The 20,969-nt window shown below is 40.6% G+C and overlaps 1 protein-coding gene across 2 annotated transcripts; it reads right to left on the reverse strand.

Moving 5' to 3' along the window:
• Positions 1-14,289: 14,289 nt before the first annotated feature.
• Positions 14,290-19,999, reverse strand: ZWINT (ZW10 interacting kinetochore protein). 2 transcript variants are annotated; one of them, XM_027529096.1, is made up of 9 exons: positions 19,881-19,999; positions 18,657-18,747; positions 18,367-18,490; positions 18,040-18,206; positions 17,478-17,534; positions 16,800-16,942; positions 16,542-16,719; positions 16,370-16,452; positions 14,290-15,756 (listed from the first exon to the last, which is right to left on the reverse strand). In XM_027529096.1, the coding sequence occupies exons 1-8, from the start codon at positions 19,919-19,921 to the stop codon at positions 16,375-16,377; spliced, it is 879 nt and encodes a 292-aa protein (XP_027384897.1). In that variant the 5' UTR covers positions 19,922-19,999; the 3' UTR covers positions 14,290-15,756; positions 16,370-16,374. The 2 variants fall into 2 exon arrangements, with proteins under 2 accessions (XP_027384897.1, XP_027384899.1); XM_027529098.1 differs by having other exon boundaries at positions 16,560-16,719; positions 19,881-19,997.
• Positions 20,000-20,969: the final 970 nt, after the last annotated feature.

A 20,969-nucleotide genomic window follows, 5' to 3' on the forward strand; every position in this document is an offset into this window, starting at 1 on the left:
CTGAGCCACCAGGAAAGCCCAGTGTATTTATGGCATGTTGATTTTCACAGATTTTAATAGGCAGAGCAAAAATATTTATCATATATGCCAGATGTCTAACAATTAGTAGGAAATGAATGGGGTAATATGGGAGTGGAGGGGGGAAAAATGATCCGTCACTTTATGGACATTACACAAGAGCCAGAATTGACTACTGATGTCTATTATATCAGTGGGTGCTGAGAGTGACCATTAGTATAGAATAATTTACATCTATAGAGATCAAAGCCAATTAGAATCTAGCACACCATATTATGGCAGCAAATTTTCATTTAAACTCAAGTTATAAAACTTTTGCCAGATATTCAAAGATGTTAGTGATGAAAGGATACTTGAATTGTGTTATGATTACACCCTAAGTACTGAACTCACTTCTCTGAGGTCTTCAGTCTTTCAATCCAGGTAATTCAAGTGGATTTTTGAAAGATCATTTCATGAAGGGCAAAGTAATGTTCAAACAGACTCTGGTTGCCTTCACAAGCCTATTCTCATATTAGACATATTTAGGATAGCACAAGTTATATAAGTAATTTGTATTCCTAGTAACCTATATTCTCTTTGTATTCCTACGTATGGGCTGTTCAGCAAAAACCGTCTACAAAGAAGCAAGCAACCACTGATCAACAAAATAGGAGCAAGAAAAGGAGTTTGGTGTTTCTTATTCAACAGCACAAGAGTAACATCAGAGATAGTCATGCAAAAGGGACACTGTATATTAATATAAAATGTCTCAAGGCACAGATGTAAAGAACAGACTTTTGGACTCTGTGGGAGAAGGCGAGGGTGGGATGATTGGAGAGATAGCATTGAAACATATATATTACCATATGTGGAAAAGATTGCCAGTCTAGGTTCGATGTATGAGACAGGGCACTCAGGGCTGGTGCACTGGGACAACCCTGAGGGATGGGATGGGGAGGGAGATGGGAGGGGGGTTCAGGATGGGGGACACATGTACATCCATGGCTGATTCATGTCAATGTATGGCGAAAACCACTACAATATTGTAAAGTAATTAGCCTCCAATTAAAATAAATTAATTAATTTTTAAAAAAGATCTCAAGGGATTAGAGAAATTATAATCAAGGGACTGAGAGCTAAAGTACAAAACTTTATGGAAATCTCTGGAGGATTTGTTACAAGGATGGAAATTATTTATTTAGATTTCTGCCAAACACACAAACCTCAACTAAAACAATGATAACTAGACTTTAGATGTTCTATTTTTCTATATTTTAGATTATGCATAATTCACATAATTACTAATATGGGAAATATTAGACAAACTTCAATCCAAATTGAGCAAAACAAGTACACTGTTCGTCACAAAATTTTTTTGTCAAAGTGACACGCATCCTGGAAGCAAGCATCTTGTGAATTTTAAGACAGCACGAAGTGAAAACTCTGCTCCTAATACAAAATTCTAAACTTAACCAGGCTGTCATTTAGCTTCTTTACAAATAAACAGGATACTTAGGTAAAAAATAGCAAACTGTTGACAGTAATCAGTACTACAACAAAATGGGATGAGTTTCCTGTAGCTTCCAGGTGTCTTCATGATTGAATAAATGACTCTTTAAAAAACAACACAAACTAAATTTATAAACATAAAATGATGCCTAACTTTACATTTTAGAATATATGTAATGTTCATATATTAAAAAAAAAAAAAAACTATTTTAAGCTCAACATATGTTGCTAGGAAGAAAAAAAAAAACACACACACACAAAACACAACATCAAATAGCTGTATAATTTAAGTTCCCAAAATGAAATTAAATACTATAACATGTCTAACAGAAAATATCATTTAATTGAAAAGTCTTTTCATAAAGACAGTTTCTTTAAATTATACCTTAGTTGTTGGGAACTAAGTTTCTAGAGATATAGAGATGGTAACACAAAGGCAAAAATCATTCCATTCATTACTGGGAGAGTAGTTTCAATATCAGCTATGCAGGCTCAGGCTGGAGGGACATATTTCTCTCCAGTGGTACCTGAATTTCTGAGGAAGGACCTCTGTGACTGGGGAAGTGGGGGAGAAAAGAAAAGGGAGATGACAAGAATATCAAAGTGTCATGTTTCTTGCTGTCTGCTTCTAGATTTCAAAGGAGAACTCCCATGAACCTCTGGACATTCCCCACTTCCCCCACTGGCCCTGTGGAATCCCCAAAACCCCAGATACTAAGTCCACACCTCATCTCTGCTGTGGACTCCTTGTCCCCACTCCCTGGTGCACCCTTATGATCCAGTGGCTATAAAAGAAACCACAAACATGTTATAGTGCCACCTTCTGGGATAAAAAATGGCTTCTAATAGCCAGCTTGTTGAACCATAAGATTCAAAGACAATAGAAAGTCTTATTTACGAAGATGTCTGCTACTTCAAATGCTAAAGGAAAAATGCATACCTCTAAACACTGTGAAATATCAAAGACGGTAAAACCAACAGAAAATGGTAATCCTCCAGCAACTAAATTCAAAGGCACAAACTACTGCAAACTAATAAAGAATTCTAAATAGCTGTTATGAAGAAATTCAACGAGCTACAAGAGAACCTAAAAGGCAATTCTATGAAATTAGAGTAAAAATAATGAATGTAAGCAGTTGTCTACCAAAGAGATTGAAATTCTCAAGCTTCCCCAAGTTGGGGAAAGAACTGGACATACAAATCCAGGAACATAACAGAGTCATCTTATTATTTCAATGCAAAAAGACCTTCTTCTCCTAGACACATAATGAAACTGTCAAAAATAAATGACAAAGAAAGAATCTTAAAGGCAGGCAGGGTAAAAAACAAAGTGACCAAGGCAACATACTAGGAAACTCCCAGTAAGCTATCAACAGATTTCTCAGTAGAAACTCTAGGTGGGCCAGAAGAGAATGAAGTGAAATACATTGTTGTTGAAAGACAAAAACTGTCAGCCAAGAATGTTTTATCTGACAAAGTTATTTTTCAGAGATGAGGGAGAAACAACAGCTTTCAAAGACAAACAGAAGCTGAAGGAAGTTAGCACCATTAAACCTAACTTGCAAGACATGCTGAAAAGATGTTCTTCAAGCTGGAATGAAAAGAAGTTAATCAGGAACAGGAAAACATGTGAAAGTATGTAACACACTGGTATCAGTCGGGGAAAAAACAGAATAACTTTAAATCAGAACGTTGTTTTAACCAGTTAACTACATTATAAGTTTAAAGGAAACGAATATTTAAAATAACTATAACTGCTATAATTCATTAACCCATTCAGGCATCAGTTCTGTTCAGTTTAGTTGCTCAGTTGTGTCCGACTCTTTGCGACCCCATGAACTGCAGCACGCCAGGCCTCCCTGTCCATCACCAACTCCCGGAGTTCACCCAAACTCACGTCCATCGAGTCAGTGATGCCATCCAGCCATCTCATCCTCTGTCGTCCCCTTCTCCTCCTGCTCCCAATCCCTCCCAGCATCAGAGTCTTTTCCAATGAGTCAACTCTTTGCACGAGGTGGCCAAAGTACTGGAGTTTCAGCTTTAGCACCAGTCCTTCCAAAGAACACCCAGGACCAATCTGCTTTAGAGTGGACTAGTTGGATCTCCTTGCAGTTCAAGGGACTCTCAAAAGTCTTCTCCAACGCCTCAGTTCAAAAGCATCAATTCTTCGGTGCTCAGCTTTCTTCACAGTCCAACTCTCACATCTATACATGACTACTAAAAACCATAGTCTTGACTAGACGGACCTTGTTGGCAAAGTAATGTCTCTGCTTTTGAATATGCTATCTAGGTTCCTCATAACTTTCCTTCCAAGGAGTAAGCATCTTTTAATTTTATGGCTGCAACCACCATCTGCAGTGAAAATGTATGCAAGAAGCTTAATACTGAGCTTGGCAATGATTTTTTGGCTATTGCACCAAAAGAATCTGCCTGCAATGCAGGAGCCACAGGTTCAATCCCTGGTTTGGGAAGATCCCCTGGAGAAGGAGATGGCAATCCACTCAAGTATTCTTGCCTGGAAAATCCCACAGAGGGGCCTGGTGGACCACAGCCCATGGGGTCGCAGAGTTGGACATGACTGAGTGACTGAGCATATATATGTATACATGTGGCATCAGATACACAAACAACAAAAGCAAAAATCAACAAATGGGACTATATCAAACTTAAAAGCTTCCATATTTGGGGAAAAAATAATAATAACAAAATAAAAAAGGCAACCTACAGGATGGGAGAAAATTTCAGCAAACCACATATCTGATAATGAGTTAATATCAGAAATAAATTTTAAAAATTCAATTAAAAAAAAAGAAAAACTCAATGTGTTTAAAAATGCTTAGAGAAGTTAAATAGACATTTCTCCAAATATGGCCAATAGGTACATGAAAGATGCTCAATATCACCAATCATCAGGAATATGCAAATTAAAATCATATTGAGATATCAACTCACAATTATTAGAATGGCTGTAATCACAAAAGACAAGAGTTGATGAGGATGTAGAGAAAAGGATACTTATACACTGTTGGTGGAATATAAATTGGTTCAGCCAATACATGAAACAACATGGAGGTCCCTCACAAAATTAAAAATAGATCTACCATGTGATTCAGCAATATCAATTCTGGGCATATACCCCCAGGAAATGAATATTAAATTCATTTGTTTAATATTAAAGGATATTAAATCAATATATGCACTCCCACATCTTTTGCAGTATCATTCAAATAGCCAAAATATGGAAACAACCTTAGTGCCCATCAGTGGGTGAATGGATAAAGAAGATGTGATACACACACACACACACACACACACAATGGAGAATTATTCAACAGTGAAAAAGAGGGACACCCTGTCATTTGCAACAACATGAGTGAACCCTGAGGGCATTATGTCAAAGCAATATAATTCAGACTGAGAAAACCAAATATTACACAATATCACTTACATGTGGAATCTAAAAAGCTGAACTGGTAAAAAGAGAAGAATGGTGGTTTCCAGGTGATGTGGCGGGTAGAGAAGTAGCTTATACCTGGTTTAAAGTGTAGAGACTTTTAACAAGTAGTAAACAAGCCCTAGAGAGCTAAGTAATATAAGAATATAGACAACAATATTTTATTAATATTACAATCATCACATTTGCTAAGAGAATAGAACTTATTCTAATCACTAAAAATAAATGATTATGTAACATGATAGAAGTACAAATCACTAAAATGACAATCACATTACACTGTATGCTGCTGCTGCTGCTAAGTCGCTTCAGTCGTGTCTGACTCTGTGTGACTCCATAGACGGCAGCCCACCGGGCTCCCCCATCCCTGGGATTCTCCAGGTAAGAACACTGGAGTGGGTTGCCATTTCCTTCTCCAATGCATGAAAGTGAAAAGTCAAAGTGAAGTCGCTCAGTCGTGCCTGACTCTCAGCGACCTAATGGACTGCAGCCTACCAGGCTCCTCCATCCATGGGATTTTCCAGGCAAGAGTACTGGAGTGGGGTGCCATTGCCTTCTCCATAAACCTACCCAATTAACATGTCTTACATCTTAAATTTATGCAATGTTTTATGGAAATATATTTTAATAATAGAAACAGAACAGTACCTGGCACATAGGTACTCAAAAATGTTTGTTGACTGGACATGGAACAGAAAAAATTATGAGTTAGCACAATCTTGAATCTATATATAATAAACCACTTGGGTCAAAATATAAAATAGCACACATTATATCAATATTATTAGGTACATGCATACAAACACATAAACAAAATTTTATAAAAACAACAGGCAAGACATTTTCAAGAAACTGTGAGCCTTATAAATTAATCCCCATCACCATCTGCCAGTCTGCGCCACCTGCTTGAGCTGGACAATGTGATTGCTAAATTATAATCTACCATGACATACCAATAACATTGTGTTAATACCTCCCCCCCCCCAAAAAAAAATCATCTTAGATATGAAACAAAGTTTTGCCTTGAGGGACATGAAATTCCAGTTTTAGTTTCTCTCCTACACAAAATATATACAATTATTTAGAATTAACTGAGAATGCGCTGGCCCTTCCTTTCCACTGTTATAACATTTTTTTCAATAATTACTCTACTTCCTGAGATCACCAGCACCACCATACACTAGGAGTTAGTTACTGAATTAGTTCCTGAAAATTTCTGATGTAAGTCTAGAGATAGGGTGGAAATAAATAAAATCTCTAATGATACCAAACTTTTTTTCAACCAAATAAGATTTGTCTTACTCTTTTCTAAAGGGTTAACAGTCTGTTTTGAGAGCCAAGAGTGATATAGGCACCTAATGGAAAGCTTCTCTTTTCCTTACATTCCAGGAACATCTAAATATTGTTCAACATAATTGTTGAAACTAACATTACTAAGCAGTCATATGGTACTGTTTAAAAACCATATTCATTTTTTAATTGATGCAAAGTAGGTCATTGTTCTTTAATACAAATATTTTATAGTAGGTTTTTTTCACCACCTATTTTCAATTGTTATACCTAAAATCTTGGCAAGTAGAATAAGACTCAGGCACAGGAAGTGATGTTTCATTGCTGAAAATGTTTTCTGATGCTCTGAAATAGTCAACCTTCAGTGACTAATATACCAAAAAGCACTGAGCTCTGGGATAGGTGGTTTATTAGTTTCTAGTTGGCATGTACTTGTTTGGATTGCTGTCATCATCCAGGAATGCCATCACTGAACTCCTGTAGTGATTATTTTAGTGGGTATAATATGCAATAACTAATAATTACGATCATTGTTATTGTATTTAAGTAGCAACATTCTAAAATAGAGGTTCCATTCTGCTGCCACTCCAATGTTGCTTTAATCATCTAATTGGTTAAGTGTATTTCAGCGCTTTAGTTGCTGTCATTATAGCAAGTCCCAATAATTAGCAATGATAAGACATGTTTAGGGCCTCCAGACTGCACAGCAAAGCGCGCTGGCTGCAACGGACCACACAGAAGCGTAGCAGAGAGGAGCTACCCGTCGCCCGAGGTCAAGGGCGGCGGCCGACTGGAGCTACCCCATGTTCGAGGTCAGGGCCGGCAGCGAGAGAGCTACCCCACGCCCGAGGTCAGGGCCGGTGGCCTGGAGGAGCTACTACACACCCGAGGTCAGGGGCAGCAGCTGGGAAAAGCTACCCCATGCCTGAGGTCAGGGGCAGCGGCCGGGAGGAGCAACCCCAAGTCCAAGGAGTGGTGGCTGCGCAGGGGCAGGAGGGCCGAGAGGAGCTACTCCACATTCAAGGTCAGGAGGGGCAGCTGTGAGGAGATACCCCTCATCCAAGGTAAGGAGCAGTGGCTGCACTTTGTTGGAGCAGCTGTGAAGAGATATCCCATGTCCAAGTTAAGGGAAACTGAGGTAAGACAGTAGGTGTTTTGAGAGGCATCAGACGGCAGACACACAAACCATAATCACAGAAAACTAGTCAATTTAATCACACGGACCACAGCCTTGTCTAAGTCAATGAAACTAAGCCATGCTGTGAGGGGTCACCCAAGACGGGCGGGTCGTGGTGGAGAGGTCTGACAGAATGTGGTCCACTGGAGAAGGGAATGGCAAACCACTTTAGTATTCTTGCCTTGAGAACCCCATGAAAAGGCAAAATGATAGGATACTGAAAGAGGAACTTCCTGGGTCGGTAGGTGCCCATTATGCTATTGGAGATCAGTGGAGAAATAACTCCAGAAAGAATGAAGGGATGGAACCAAAGAAAAAAACAATACCCAGCTGTGGATGTGACAGCTGATAGAAGCAAGGTCCAATGCTGTAAAGAGCAATATTGAATAGGAATCTGGAATGTTAGGTCCATGACTCAAGGCAAACTTGAAGTGGTCAAATAGGAGATGGCAAGAGTGAACGTCAACATTCTAGGAATCAGCTAACTAAAATGGACTGGAACGGGTGAATTTAACTCAGATGACCATTGTATCTACTACTCTGGGCAGGAATCTCTTAGAAGAAATAGAGTAGCCATCATGGTCAACAAAAGAGTCCAAAATGCAGTACTTGGATGCAATCTCAAAAATGACAGAATGATCTCTGTTCATTTCCAAGGCAAACCATTCAATATCACAGTAATCCAAGTCTAAGCCCCAATCAGTAACACTGAAGAAGCTGAAGTTGAATTGTTCTATGAAGACCTACAAGACCTTTTAGAACAAACACCCAAAAAAGATGTGCTTTTCATTATAGGGGACTGGAATGCAAAAGTAGGAATTCAAGAAACCCCAGGGGTAACAGGCAAATTTGGCCTTGGAATACAGAATGAAGCAGGGCAAAGTCTAATAGAGTTTTGCAAAGAGAACACAGTGGTCATAGCAAAATCTTCTTTCAACAACACAAGAGAAGACTCTACACATGGAAGTCATCATGGTCAACACCAAAATCAGATTGATTATATTCTTTGCAGCCAAAGATGGAGAAGCTCCATACAGGCAGCAAAAACAAGACCGGGAGCTGACTGTGGCTCAGATCATGAACTCATTATTGCTCAATTCAGACTTAAAGTGAAGAAACTAGGGAAAACCACTAGACTATTCAGGTATGACCTAAATCAAATCCCTTAAGATTATACAGTGCAAGTGAGAAATAGATTTAAGGGACTAGATCTGATAGACAAGACTGCCTGATGAACTGTGGATGGAGGTTTGTGACATTGTACAGGCGACAGGGATCAAGACCATCTTTATGGAAAAGAAATGCAAAAAAGCAAAATGGCTGTCTGAGGAGGCCTTACAAATAGCTGTGAAAAGAAGAGAAGCAAAATGCAAAGGGGAAAAGGAAAGATACAAACATCTGAATGCAGAGTTCCAAAGAATAGCAAGGAGAGAGAAGAAAGCCTTCCTCAGCCATCAATGCAAAGAAATAGAGGAAAACAACAGAATGGGAAAGACTAGAGATCTCGTCAAGAAAATTAGGGATACCAAAGGAACATTTCATGCAAGTTCAGTTCTGTTCAGTCGCTCAGTCGTGTCCAACTATTTGCAACCCCATTAATCGCAGCATGCCAGGCCTCCTTGTCCATCACCAACTCCCGGAGTTCACCCAAAATTATGTCCATCGAGTCACTGATGCCATCCAGCCATCTCATCATCTGTCGTCCCCTTCTCCTCCTGCCTCCAATCCCTCCCAGCATCAGAGTCTTTTCCAATGAGCCAACTCTTTGCATGAGGTGGCCAAAGTACTGGAGTTTCAGCTTTAGCATCATTCCTTCCAATGAACACCCAGGAGTGATCTCCTTTAGAATGGACTGATTGGATCTCCTTGCAGTCCAAGGGACTCTCAAGAGTATTCTCCAACACCACAGTTCAAACGCATCAATTCTTCGGCATTCAGCCTTCTTCACAGTCCAACTCTCACATCCATACATAACCACTGGAAAAACCATAGCCTTGACTAGACGGACCTTTTTTGGCAAAGTAATGTTTTGAATCTACTTTTCAATATGCTATAGTTTGGTCATAACTTTCCTTCCAAGGACTAAGTGTCTTTTATTTCATGGCTGCACTCACCATCTGCAGTGATTTTGGAGCCCAAAAAAATAAAGTCTGACACTGTTTCCACTGTTTCCCTATCTATTTCCCATGAAGTGATGAAACCAGATGCCATGATGTTAGTTTTCTGAATGTTGAGCTTTAAGCCATCTTTTTCACTCTCCACTTTCACTTTCATCAAGAGGCTTTTGAGTTCTTCTTCACTTTCTGCCATAAGGGTGGTGTCATCTGCATATCTGAGGTTATTGATATTTCTCCCGGCAATCTTGATTCCAGCTTGTGTTTCTTCCAGTCCAGCGTTTCTCATGATGTACTCTGCATAGAAGTTAAATAAGCAGGGTGACAATATATAGCCTTGACGTACTCCTTTTTCTATTTGGAACCAGTCTGTTGTTCCATGTCCAGTTCTAACTGTTGCTTCCTGATCTGCATACAAATTTCTCAAGAAGCAGGTCAGGTGGTCTGATATCCCCATCTCTTTCTGAATTTTCCCCAGCTTATTGTGATCCACACAGTCAAAGGCTTTGGCATAGTCAATAATGCAGAAATAGATGTTTTTCTGGAACTCTCTTGATTTTCCCATGATCCAGTGGATGTTGGCAATTTGATCCCTGCAAAGGGCTCGATAAACGACAGAAATGGTTTGGACCTAACAGGAGCAGAAGATAGTAAGAAGAGGTGGCAAGATTACACAGAAGAACTGTACAAAAAAATATCTTCACGACTAAGATAATCACGATGGTGTGATCACTCACCTAGAGCCAGACATCCTGGAATGTGACGTCAAGTGGGCCTTAGAAAGCATCATTAGGAACAAAGCTAGTGGAGGTGATGGAATTCCAGTTGAGATATTTCAAATCCTGGAAGATGATGCTGTGAAAGTGCTGCACTCAATATGCTAGCACATTTGGAAAGCTCAGCAGTGGCCACAGGACTGGAAAAGGCCAGTTTTCATTCCAATGCCCAAGAAAGGCAATGCCAAAGAATGCTCAAACTACCGCACAATTGCACTCATCTCACACACTCACACACTAGTAAAGTAATGCTCAAAATTCTGCAAGCCAGGCTTCAGCAATACGAGAACCATGAACTTCCAGATGTTCAAACTGGTTTTAGAAAAGGCAGAGCTCAAATTGCCAACATCTGCTGGATCATCGAAAAAGCAAAAGAGTTCGAGAAACATCTATTTCTGCTTTATTGACTATGCCAAAGCCTTTGTGTGGACCACAATGAAAGGTGGAGAATTCTAAAAGAGATGGGAGTACCAGACCACCTGATCTGCCTCTTGAGTAACCTATATGCCGGTCAGGAAGCAACAGTTAGAAGTAGACATGGAACAGACACGTTCCAAATAGGAAAAGGAGTATAAGGCTGTATATTGTCATCTTGCTTATTTAATGTATATGCAGAGTACATCATGAGAAACGCTGGGCTGGAAGAAGCACAAGCTGGAATCAAGATTGCTGGGAGAAGCATCAATAACCTAAAATATGCAAATGACACCACCCTTATAGCAGAAAGTGAAGAGGAACTAAAAAGCCTCTTGATGAAAGTGAAAGAGGAGAGTGAAAAAGTTGGCTTAAAGCTCAACATTCAGAAAACGAAGACCATGGCATCTGGTCCCATCACTTCATGGGAATTAGATGGGGAAAACAGTGGAAACATTGTCAAACTTTATTTTTTTGGGCTCCAAAATCACTGCAGATGGTGATTGCAGCCATGAAATTAAAAGATACTTACTCCTTGGAAGGAAAGTTATGACCAACCTAGATAGCATATTGAAAAGCAGATTCAAAACATTACTTTGCCAACAAAGGTCCGTCTAGTCAATGCTACGGTTTTTCCGGTGGTTATGTATGGATGTGAGTTGGACTGTGAAGAAAGCTGATTGCCAAAGAATTGTTGCTTTTGAACTGTGGTGTTGAAGAAGACTCTTGACAGTTCCTTGGACTGCAAGGAGATCCAACCAGTCATCCTAAAGGAGATCAGTCCTGGGTGTTCTTTGGAAGGAATGATGCTAAAGCTGAAACGCCAATATTTTGGCCACCTCATGTGAAGATTTGACTCATTGGAAAAGACTCTGACGCTGTGAGGGACTGGGGGGGCAGGAGAAGGGGAAGACAGAGGATGAGATGGCTGGATGGCATCACTGACTCAATGGACATGATTCTGGCTGAACTCCAGGAGTTGGTGATGGACACGGAGGCCTGCTTGCTGCAATTCATGTGGTTGCAGAGTCGGACACGACTGAGTGACTGAACTGCACTGAGGCGGCAGTAGTCATAAAAAACCTGCCTACCAATGCAGGAGACATAAGAGACACGGGTTCAATCCCTGGGTTGGGAAGATTCCCTGGAGGAGGAAATGGCAACCCACTCCAGTATTCTTGCCTGGAGAATCCCATGGACAGAGGAGCCTGGTGGGCTACAGTTCATGCAGTCGCAGAGTCAGAAGTTACTGAAGCAACTTAGCAGACATCTTTACCTCAAGAGGATGGAAAAATTTGTACTGTTTTCTAAATGTATATTCTGCTTTAAATTCATAAATGTTCTCGCCAACGGTGTTACTTTCTGAGAGTTCTATTGCAATAGATTAAAATACATGAGAAATTTTTATCTATGTAAGAAAATTTCAACAGGTTTCTGTGGCTTCCAGGTGAAGGTATTGACTTCCTATAGCCAGCAGGGTAAAGGTAAATGGTTCAGTTAACTCACTATTCCCATTTCTCCCCTTATATTCTATGTTCCAAGCACTGGCTAGGCCATATGTATTCTTGAAATTGACAGTTTCTCACTTTCTGTACTTTACTTATGATGTTCCTTCTGCTTAGTTAGGCCTTTTCTGGTGGCTCAGACGATAGAGTCTGCCTGCAATGCAGGAGACCTGGGTTCAATCCTTGGGTCAGGAAGATCCCCTGGAGAAGGGAATGGCTACCCACTCCAGTATTCTTGCCTGGAAAATACCATGGACAGAGGAGCCTGGCAGGCTACAGTTCACTGTGTTGCGAAGAGTCGGATACAACTGAGCGACTTCACTTTCTGCTTAGTGTTGTCAAAATATTTCAATTCTGGGTGCTGTCAAAATATTTTAATTCTTAGTCCTTAACAATAACAGACATAATTTTTTTTTGGTAAGAATTAGTTTTTTCCTTCCTGTCTTTAAACTCAGATTATTTATCATTTTTCTTTTTTTAAATTCTCAGAACTTACATTCAGCACATAGCTGACATTAAACAAATGACGAAATCTACCTCTGGATAATTTATTTGAAATTGAACTCAAAGGCAGCTCTTTGGAAAATCTTCCCTGAAGATGGTCAAATGAACATTTACTAAGTACTTTTAAAATGTGAAGGTACTGATACATGTTTATTTGTGGATACAAAGAATGTATGTTCCTGTAGAGAGAAATTACATAGACCAAATGATTAATGACACGATCTGAAAACAGAAGTGAAATATCCATCATCCAGTCACTCACTTCCTCCAGCTAATCTACATTAACTCTGCCAGCTTTATATGTTTATGTAAGTACACACACACTCCCACACACCAATGTTATATATCTCATGCCTAAAATCCTCAACCAAATTTACCATTTCTTTCCTTTCCCCCATCTTTCTTATGTTGAAAATGACACATTGAAACAGTTAGGCATTTCAGTCATCATCAAGAGTAGTGTTCAACCAAGAAACCAGCATATCTTGCCCGAGACTGTATTATCATTGGAGTAACCAAATCAAACAACCACAGATAATGCTGAACTTCAGTAAATAAATTAGTTCAAACTCCTTTTTTATTTCTAGAATATCTGGCCAGGTTAATCCAAGCCTTATATACATGGAGACTGTGGATAGGCCCCTGTCCCTAAAGAGAAGTATTTTCCCTGAAATACTCACGTAAAGCATAACTTCTTGTCTACTTAGTTTTATAAACAGGATTAAAATTTAATATATCTATTATTAAAACTGGTATTTTTATTAATAAGATTGCTGTTTATGATTGGTTATTAAGATTAGACTCAAAGTTTTTACAATATAACTTCATAACATGGAGATTCTACAAGATATTTTAAACAAACTTTCATTCTTTCATAAAATAAACCCTATTTTGAGTATTCCAACTCTTGTGTGTTTTTCCTATGACTTTTTACAATACATTCAAAATTTGTACACTAGGTCATATATATATATAGTGCTTCTTTTATGTTTATTTGTGATAATCTTTTATTTCGAAAAGTTCTGTTATCTTCTGAAAGTACATTTCTATATTTTCTTATTTTTTCTATCTCAGAACACAATTTTAGGTACAAAGTAATCAACTCATTTAAATAATTATCATGTAGGTATAATCAGTATAAAATGCATGATGAAATGAATTATGCATACCTTGCATAGGTGTGTTTGCTAAAGTTCACTTGACAATTTAAATTTTAGATATTCATTTGAATACGGCATCTGAAATCTAATTTTTGTACATTGGAGAGCTCCATGAAGATTAACAAGTTTTTTATAACTATGTTAACCGTTACTCAAATTCAACAACATAAATAGAAGAATTTACACCCTCATCCCCACAAAAAGACAATTTAAAAAGCCCTCAAGATATTGATTCCTGAGACTCTAGCTTTCAGACTTAATGCCTAGGTTATTCGGGCTTTCAAAAGCAAAGTGTATCAAAACTCACTAAATTTCTCAGTCTTTCCAAAAAGTACCAAAAAGTTCATTGAAATACCGCGCTAACAACAATAATGAAACTAGTTGACTTAATTTCACATTGTTTATATTTCAAAACTTACACGTATTTGGCCCAAAGAGGAGACATAAAAATTGTAATACAAGTTGCATAATTTTATAAGACAGGATGGGGCTTATTAAGGACAGAAAGATTCTAAAATGGGAAGATAGTTTTCTTTTCAAAATAGGGTAGAATATTTGAAGCAAATTTAATTTTATGAATTTAAAATTATAAAGATAGAATGATAGGGATTAGCTTTGTTGAAATTATCCAGATGTTTATAAGAGAAATAAGCAAATCCACTATCATTTGGAAATCTGAATACATCTCTCTCAGAAGATGATATTTGGAAAATAAAAAATTAAGTATATAGATGATACAAATTGAAAAACCTAAGAAGCATAATCTAATAAACATACAAAAAACATCATACATGACAGTTCTTTTTTTTTACTTTTTTAATTTTTTTAAATTTTATTTTTAAACTTTACAATATTGTATTGGTTCTGCAATATATTGAAACGACAGTTCTAAAAGACATTCTTTTAAAAAATCAACATGAAAAAAAAAAAAAGAAAAAAAAACAACATGAAACATTAAAGAAATCACATTCAAGGCTACAACTGCTTCCGTCACTAAATTTCAAAGTTTTTATTATAGATTTGACATTTTCTGACTAAATTAGAATAAACCTAGAAAGATTATCCTCTCACATAGAGTAAAAAATTTGAAAATTATTTTTCTAAGAAACTCATGAATCAAAGAAATAATTTTAATAGAAAATTCTATGAATTGAATGATTGTGAAAATACTAATAGGAAGCCAGAAGAAAATGATAACTTTAAATGTTTATTTGAGAAAACAAATAAAGGTCCAAATACAGAAGTTTATTACCTGATAAAAAGTTTACCAAAAAAAAACATATTCTTGACCTAAAAACAGAAGCCAGAAAATGATCAAGATACTACTACAAATCAATGAACCAGAACAAAACATACAACAGAGAATCACAAAAGCCAGTCTTTCAGCATGCGAATATTTGAAGATGAATGACAATCCGAAAGGATGAGTCAAGGAAAAAAAACAGTAGAACACAAAAAATGTATCAGGAATATAACATTAGGACATCCTAGAATAGGCTACAGATCAGGGATGTAATCACTTCCTCAAACACAGTAGTGATCCCACTGTTCATACATTCAGTGAGACACATAGAGGAATGGAGAATGAAAGCAACAAACAAAAATATAGAAACACAAACATACCAGCACAAATAGAAATACCAACTCACATATCATAGACCAATATAGAGGTTGGGGGGGCGGGTCTCTATACTTTTTCACTATTGCTCTTTATTACTGTTTCAGTTTGCAACCCTGTTGTCACACATACTGAAACCATCCTATTGACTTGTTCATTATCATTATGCTCCAAGTGGCCAGTGACTGGTCAGTTAAGTCCACTTCTGCAACTTCAGTTCATAGCAAATCAGGGCCTGGCACAAATCAGAGACTCAGTAAACATTATGATCAGTAATTAAAGTTAGCTTTCCAAATCTAATCACCTGCATAAAGCATTCACCTTCTCCCTGAATTAAGCTCAGCATATTTGTGGCGTATCCACTTGGGTAAGCAACCTCTGATGCCCCAGGCCAGGGCCCTTTCCCGATCTATATTCTCTCCACTCACACCTGTCCAAGTATCTATCATGTTGTTGGCCTTTGAGTGTGGCTCTTCCAACCAACATGTGAAGATAAGCCGACCAACAGGCAGCTCAGAGAGCTCCAGGGTTTTTAATAAACAGAATCCAGGGCCTGCCCTGACCAGGTGTGTAGTCAAAAATCAAACTGCACTCAAAGAATTTAAGTCCATCCTGCCGTGAGGGTAAGGTCAGAGGGCTGGAGAAGAGGAAGAGCCAGACTAGTCTAGGGTAGGCTGGGCATGGGGATAAAGTACTAAACTTCAACCATAAAATAAACTCCTTGTTCCTTCCCACATCCCATTCTTTCCATGAACAGTGGAGCTAGGAAACAGAGATAGATAGACCAGAGACCCTCCCTCCTGCCATACTGCAGTCCGCGGAAACCACGGCCTGAGTTGGAGTCTGACCTGCTCTAGGATTCTTCCTTATGTTGCTGTCTGCCAGGAAGCCATGGTAAGCCTGCATCTCCAACAGGCTGTGGGTTGTCAGCCTTGGGAAAAAAGGTATGGGCAGTGAGTAAGGTCTATCTTTCCGTTTTTTTCTCTATCTCCCTGCCCAACTATTCCATCTCTCACTCATGTTGGAGGACACACCGACCTCTCTTCCCATGGTGTCCTGAGTGTTCTGTTCCTGGGGCTGGGTCACCTGTTGGAGCTTATCCTTAGGAAGATCCAACTCCTGTGGTATCTCTGCCTCTGCCTCATTGAATAGCTGCTTACCCTGCAGGGTGTATAGCAGCTGGAGGAAGGTCTGGTGCCTAGAAGGAGGATGTGGTTATGAAGAGAGGGAACTTCTGCTGGACAACCCTAGGTCTGCAGCCCATGCTCCCAGCCTCACCTCTGCAGCTTGTCCTTCTCCTGCCCTGCCTGCTGCTTCAGGGTTCCAAGTTCCTGATATAGTCGTTGAAGTTCCTGTTGAGCTCCTGTCTGACGCTCCCTCACTTCTGATGAAGCCTCCGCCAGATTCTGCAAATGCTTCTCCTACCAAGAGTGAGAATGCAGATATGGTTCCTCAGATCCTGAGGTCTTGGAGCCATTTTCCCAACCCTCCAGATTAGACCTAGCTGGGGTTTCAGATACATAGATGAATAGAGGGACTCCACTCATTTTAGGCAGGACCAGGAGCTTAGAAAAAAAGGATCAAAGTGAGTTGTTCCAAGGTGAGGCATTCTGGAGGAAAGTGGCACAAAGAATGATAAGACTTATTTAGTTTGCTATGTGCCAGGCACTACTTTAAACACTTGCTGTACCAATTACTCAATCATCCTAACAACTCTACAGGGTAGATGCTATTATTTTCTTCATTTCACAGATGAAGATACAGAAGCAGAGAAAGTAAGGTGACAGTTCAAAATCATGCAGTGGTAAGTGGTGATGCTAGGATCAAAGTCCATGTGGGTCCCATAATATAATGCCACACAGGAGGAAATGAGATGAAAATTTTCTAGGCAGAGGACTTGGCCCATGCAATATCATGGTGGTGGGAAGAGATATTTTCCTAGGGAAATGGACCTACCTGTTCCAGCTGCCACTGCTTCTGGGCTATTCTGAGTTTTTCCATGGCCATTTGCTTCTGCAGGTAAGTGAAGGAAGTGAATGAGAGGAGGAGTGTGTTTTTATTGTTACATTTCATTTTTTTAAATTAGTTTTCTCTTATAGCATGTCCTTGTTGGTTATCTATTTTAAATATAGCAGTGTGTCCATGTCAAATTCCCAATCTGTCCCCAGCCTCCTTCCTCTCTGGTAACCATAAGTTCTTGCTCTAAGTCTGTGAGTGTATTTCTGTTTTACAGTAAGTTCATTTGTATCTTTTTTTTAGATTCCACATATAAATGTCATCATATATTTTCCTTTGTCTGACTTACTTAAGTATGATCATCTCTAAGTCTATCCATGTTACTGCAAATGGCATTATATTATTTTAATGGCTGAATAATACTGATGAATGGATAAAGAAGATGTGGTACACTCAGTCATATAGTTGAAATTTAAAAGATAACCAGTGGGTCCAACCTAGCACATTCACCCTTTTCCTCCTCCTCTCTGCTTGACCTTCCCTCCTCTCATCACTGGTTCACCTTGGCCTGGAGCTGTTTAAGGGCCTCCTGGAGCTGTGCCTGCTTTATTTGGGCCTCCTCCACCTTGGGCAGTGCCTCGGTCAGGGAATTTGTGATAACCTCCACATGTTCTTGATATGTGGCCTTCAGCTCTTTCCATTGCTCTTTGGCTTCAAGTGCCTTCTGCCCTGTGGAGAGCCATCAAAAATTAGTATATAAGTGAGGTAGACCCACTTGCCTGCAGCACTGGGGCTTCAGTCATCACATCAGCCAAACAGCTGACCTGACTGATGCCTCCCTTTCTTCTTCACTCAGGGAAGCCCCTATCCAAACCCTGAGCCCACTCACGGCTTGTGTCTTCAGAAGCCAAGGGGTTCTGGTCCTGGGCAGTGCCTTCCTGAACCAAGAAATTCTGCAGGAAGTCTACTACTTGAAGCTGGCTGCAAAGGAGCTTGTCTTTCTTCCGAGAGTCCTGTTCAGAAGGAGGGTATCGGCAGGGAACATTCTTACCTCCTTGTACTGCAGGCCAACAAGGTTACCTTACAGTCTGCTCACCATTAATGCTGCCCAGTATCTCAACAAGAGGATTCAGGAGCAGCCCCTGGCTGGTGAAAGGATAGCTCCCATCTTGCACATACCATCACAAACTCAGCCAGGATCTGGGCAGGCAGTTCAGCTTCCTCCTGAAAACCAACAGGCTCCAGGATGTCTGCTACCTTGGCCAGGACCCTGAAGGGGCAAGAAAACAGGAAAAACTGCAGACTCCTAAGGTGCTAGTTCTAGTGAATTTGTGTGCACATTGCACATATGTGATTATGTGTATCAATGCTGAGTCTTGTCCTGACTAGCAGCTACACACAGGCTTGAAGGGCCACCTGAGACCAGGAATGTGTGTGCATGGAAGACACATGGAAGTAATAAGTGAAATAATAAGTGAGGAAAAATAAGCAAAGCAAGGGGAATAATAAGCGTGGGGAAAGAGCTGTGATTTTAAATAGGGTCTGTTTCACCGAATAGAAACCTTTTGAAGGGACTTCCCTAGTGGTTCAGTGATAAGAATCCGCCTGCCAACCCAGATGTTACAGAGTCCATCCCTGGTCCTGTTAGATTCTGCATGCCACGGAGCAACTAAGCCCGGGCACCACAGCTCCTGAAGCCATCGCTCTAGAGCCAGTGCTCTGCAAGGAGAAACCACTGCAATGAGAAGCCGGGCACCGCAGCTAGATAGCAGAACCACTCATTGAAGCTAGAGAAAGTCAGCGCAAAGCAAGAAAGAAGACATTTGAGTTTCTGAAATCAAAGAAATATACAGGGGATGGGACAGCGCCCAGCGCAGAAACACAGCCTTGGAGCAACGTCTCAGAATACTGGAGCAGGAGCTAAGGACAGAGAGCTGGATCCCTGGGTTTAGGCTCTCCAGAGTTCTTCCTTGTTGGGGGCTGGAGCACTCCATTAGGAAGCGGTAACCAGGATAAAATAACTCATAGCAACAGTGTATGTTGGGACAAGAGTGGCAGAAATTAAACGGATTTCACAGGGTATCTCCCGGGGTGGAAAGTCCCCTGTTAGGATGGTCGACCTGCGAAGGGATGTGGGGGCTTGACAGGGATGTAACCGTCCCCTTTAAGTACACATCTCTGGGGAGTGTGCGTTCGTGGTGGGGAACAGTCTCTCATATGCCTTACTCCTGGAGAGAGCCAACCTAAGGGAGTCTGAGGTCACTATCACTTCACGGGAGAGCCGAATCCCAACAGCTATAATGGGTCGAGGGGCATTAACTGATTTTACTCGGGGGTGCGCAAGGACCGTCCCAGCCCGCCCCCAGCTGTCCCCCCTCCACCCCCCGGGCGGGAGACACTTACTCTCGGGCTGCAGTCTCCACTTCAGACTCTGCAGCCCCCATTTTGCTCCAGGCTGCGCTCCAGCTCTACTCTGGAACTACTTTGAATCCACCGCAGGCTGCGCGCCGGAACAGGCGATTGGATATCCGGTCAGTGGGCGGGATTCAAGGACCTTTAAGCGCTTTCATTGGCAGGCTCAGATTGACGCATTGGCGGGCCCTGTTGTTTGGCGCAGGCGCAGTTGTTGCTGAGCGCTGCAGGCGCGCAGTTCTACGCCTGCGCAGTAACCCGTAGGCGGAGCTGAGGTGGGGGAGGTGTGGCTTGAGTTCGTTCCGCGGCGCGCGGCCCAGTTCTCCTCAGACTAAGCGGCAGAGGAAAACATTTCTCTGTATGGCTTTTAGGGGTACCTTTCAACAGTTCCTTTATTGAAAAAGGAAAAAAAAAAAAAAAAAAATTCTACTGCTGTTGAAGGAGAACGCTGGGTCTGTTTCCAAGACAGTTGGAGTCAGTAACGAGTAACAGTGACCCTGAAGACTGAGGAAACAAATGCTATCAGTTCAAAAAGCTTACTGTGTTTACAAGGTTTTCCAGACTGCAGTGCAGGGAGAGAACACTTAAGCAGAGCCCAGCGAATTGCCTGCTTTGACAGGAAGGAGCTGCAAGTTTGGGGGAGACCAGGTCGCGAAGAGTTGGACACGACTGAGCGACTTCACTTTCACTTTTCACTTTCATGCATTGGAGAAGGAAATGGCAACCCACTCCAGTGTTCTTGCCTGGAGAATCCCAGGGACAGGCGAGCCTAGTTGGCTGCCGTGTATGGGGTCGCACAGAGTCGGACACAACTGAAGCCACTTGGCAACAGCAGCAGCAGGACAGGTAATGTTCTTTTCATAGTATAACATAAAGGCGAGAGTTGTTCAGAGAACTTGGAGTTCTGTAGAATTTTCTCCAGGATTCTACTGAATTTTGAGCATCTTTTGGCTGAGGAAACTACCCAGAAGGGGATTTAAGGATTCACTTAGGCACAGAAATAGTAATTCGTTTCACCGATCTCGCTGGAAAACTTCCTAATCCATGGGGCATTGGTTATTAGAGTACACAGACAGGTTT

The sequence above is a fragment of the Bos indicus x Bos taurus genome, chromosome 26 (assembly GCF_003369695.1).
Source record: "Bos indicus x Bos taurus breed Angus x Brahman F1 hybrid chromosome 26, Bos_hybrid_MaternalHap_v2.0, whole genome shotgun sequence".
NCBI lineage: Eukaryota > Metazoa > Chordata > Mammalia > Artiodactyla > Bovidae > Bos > Bos indicus x Bos taurus.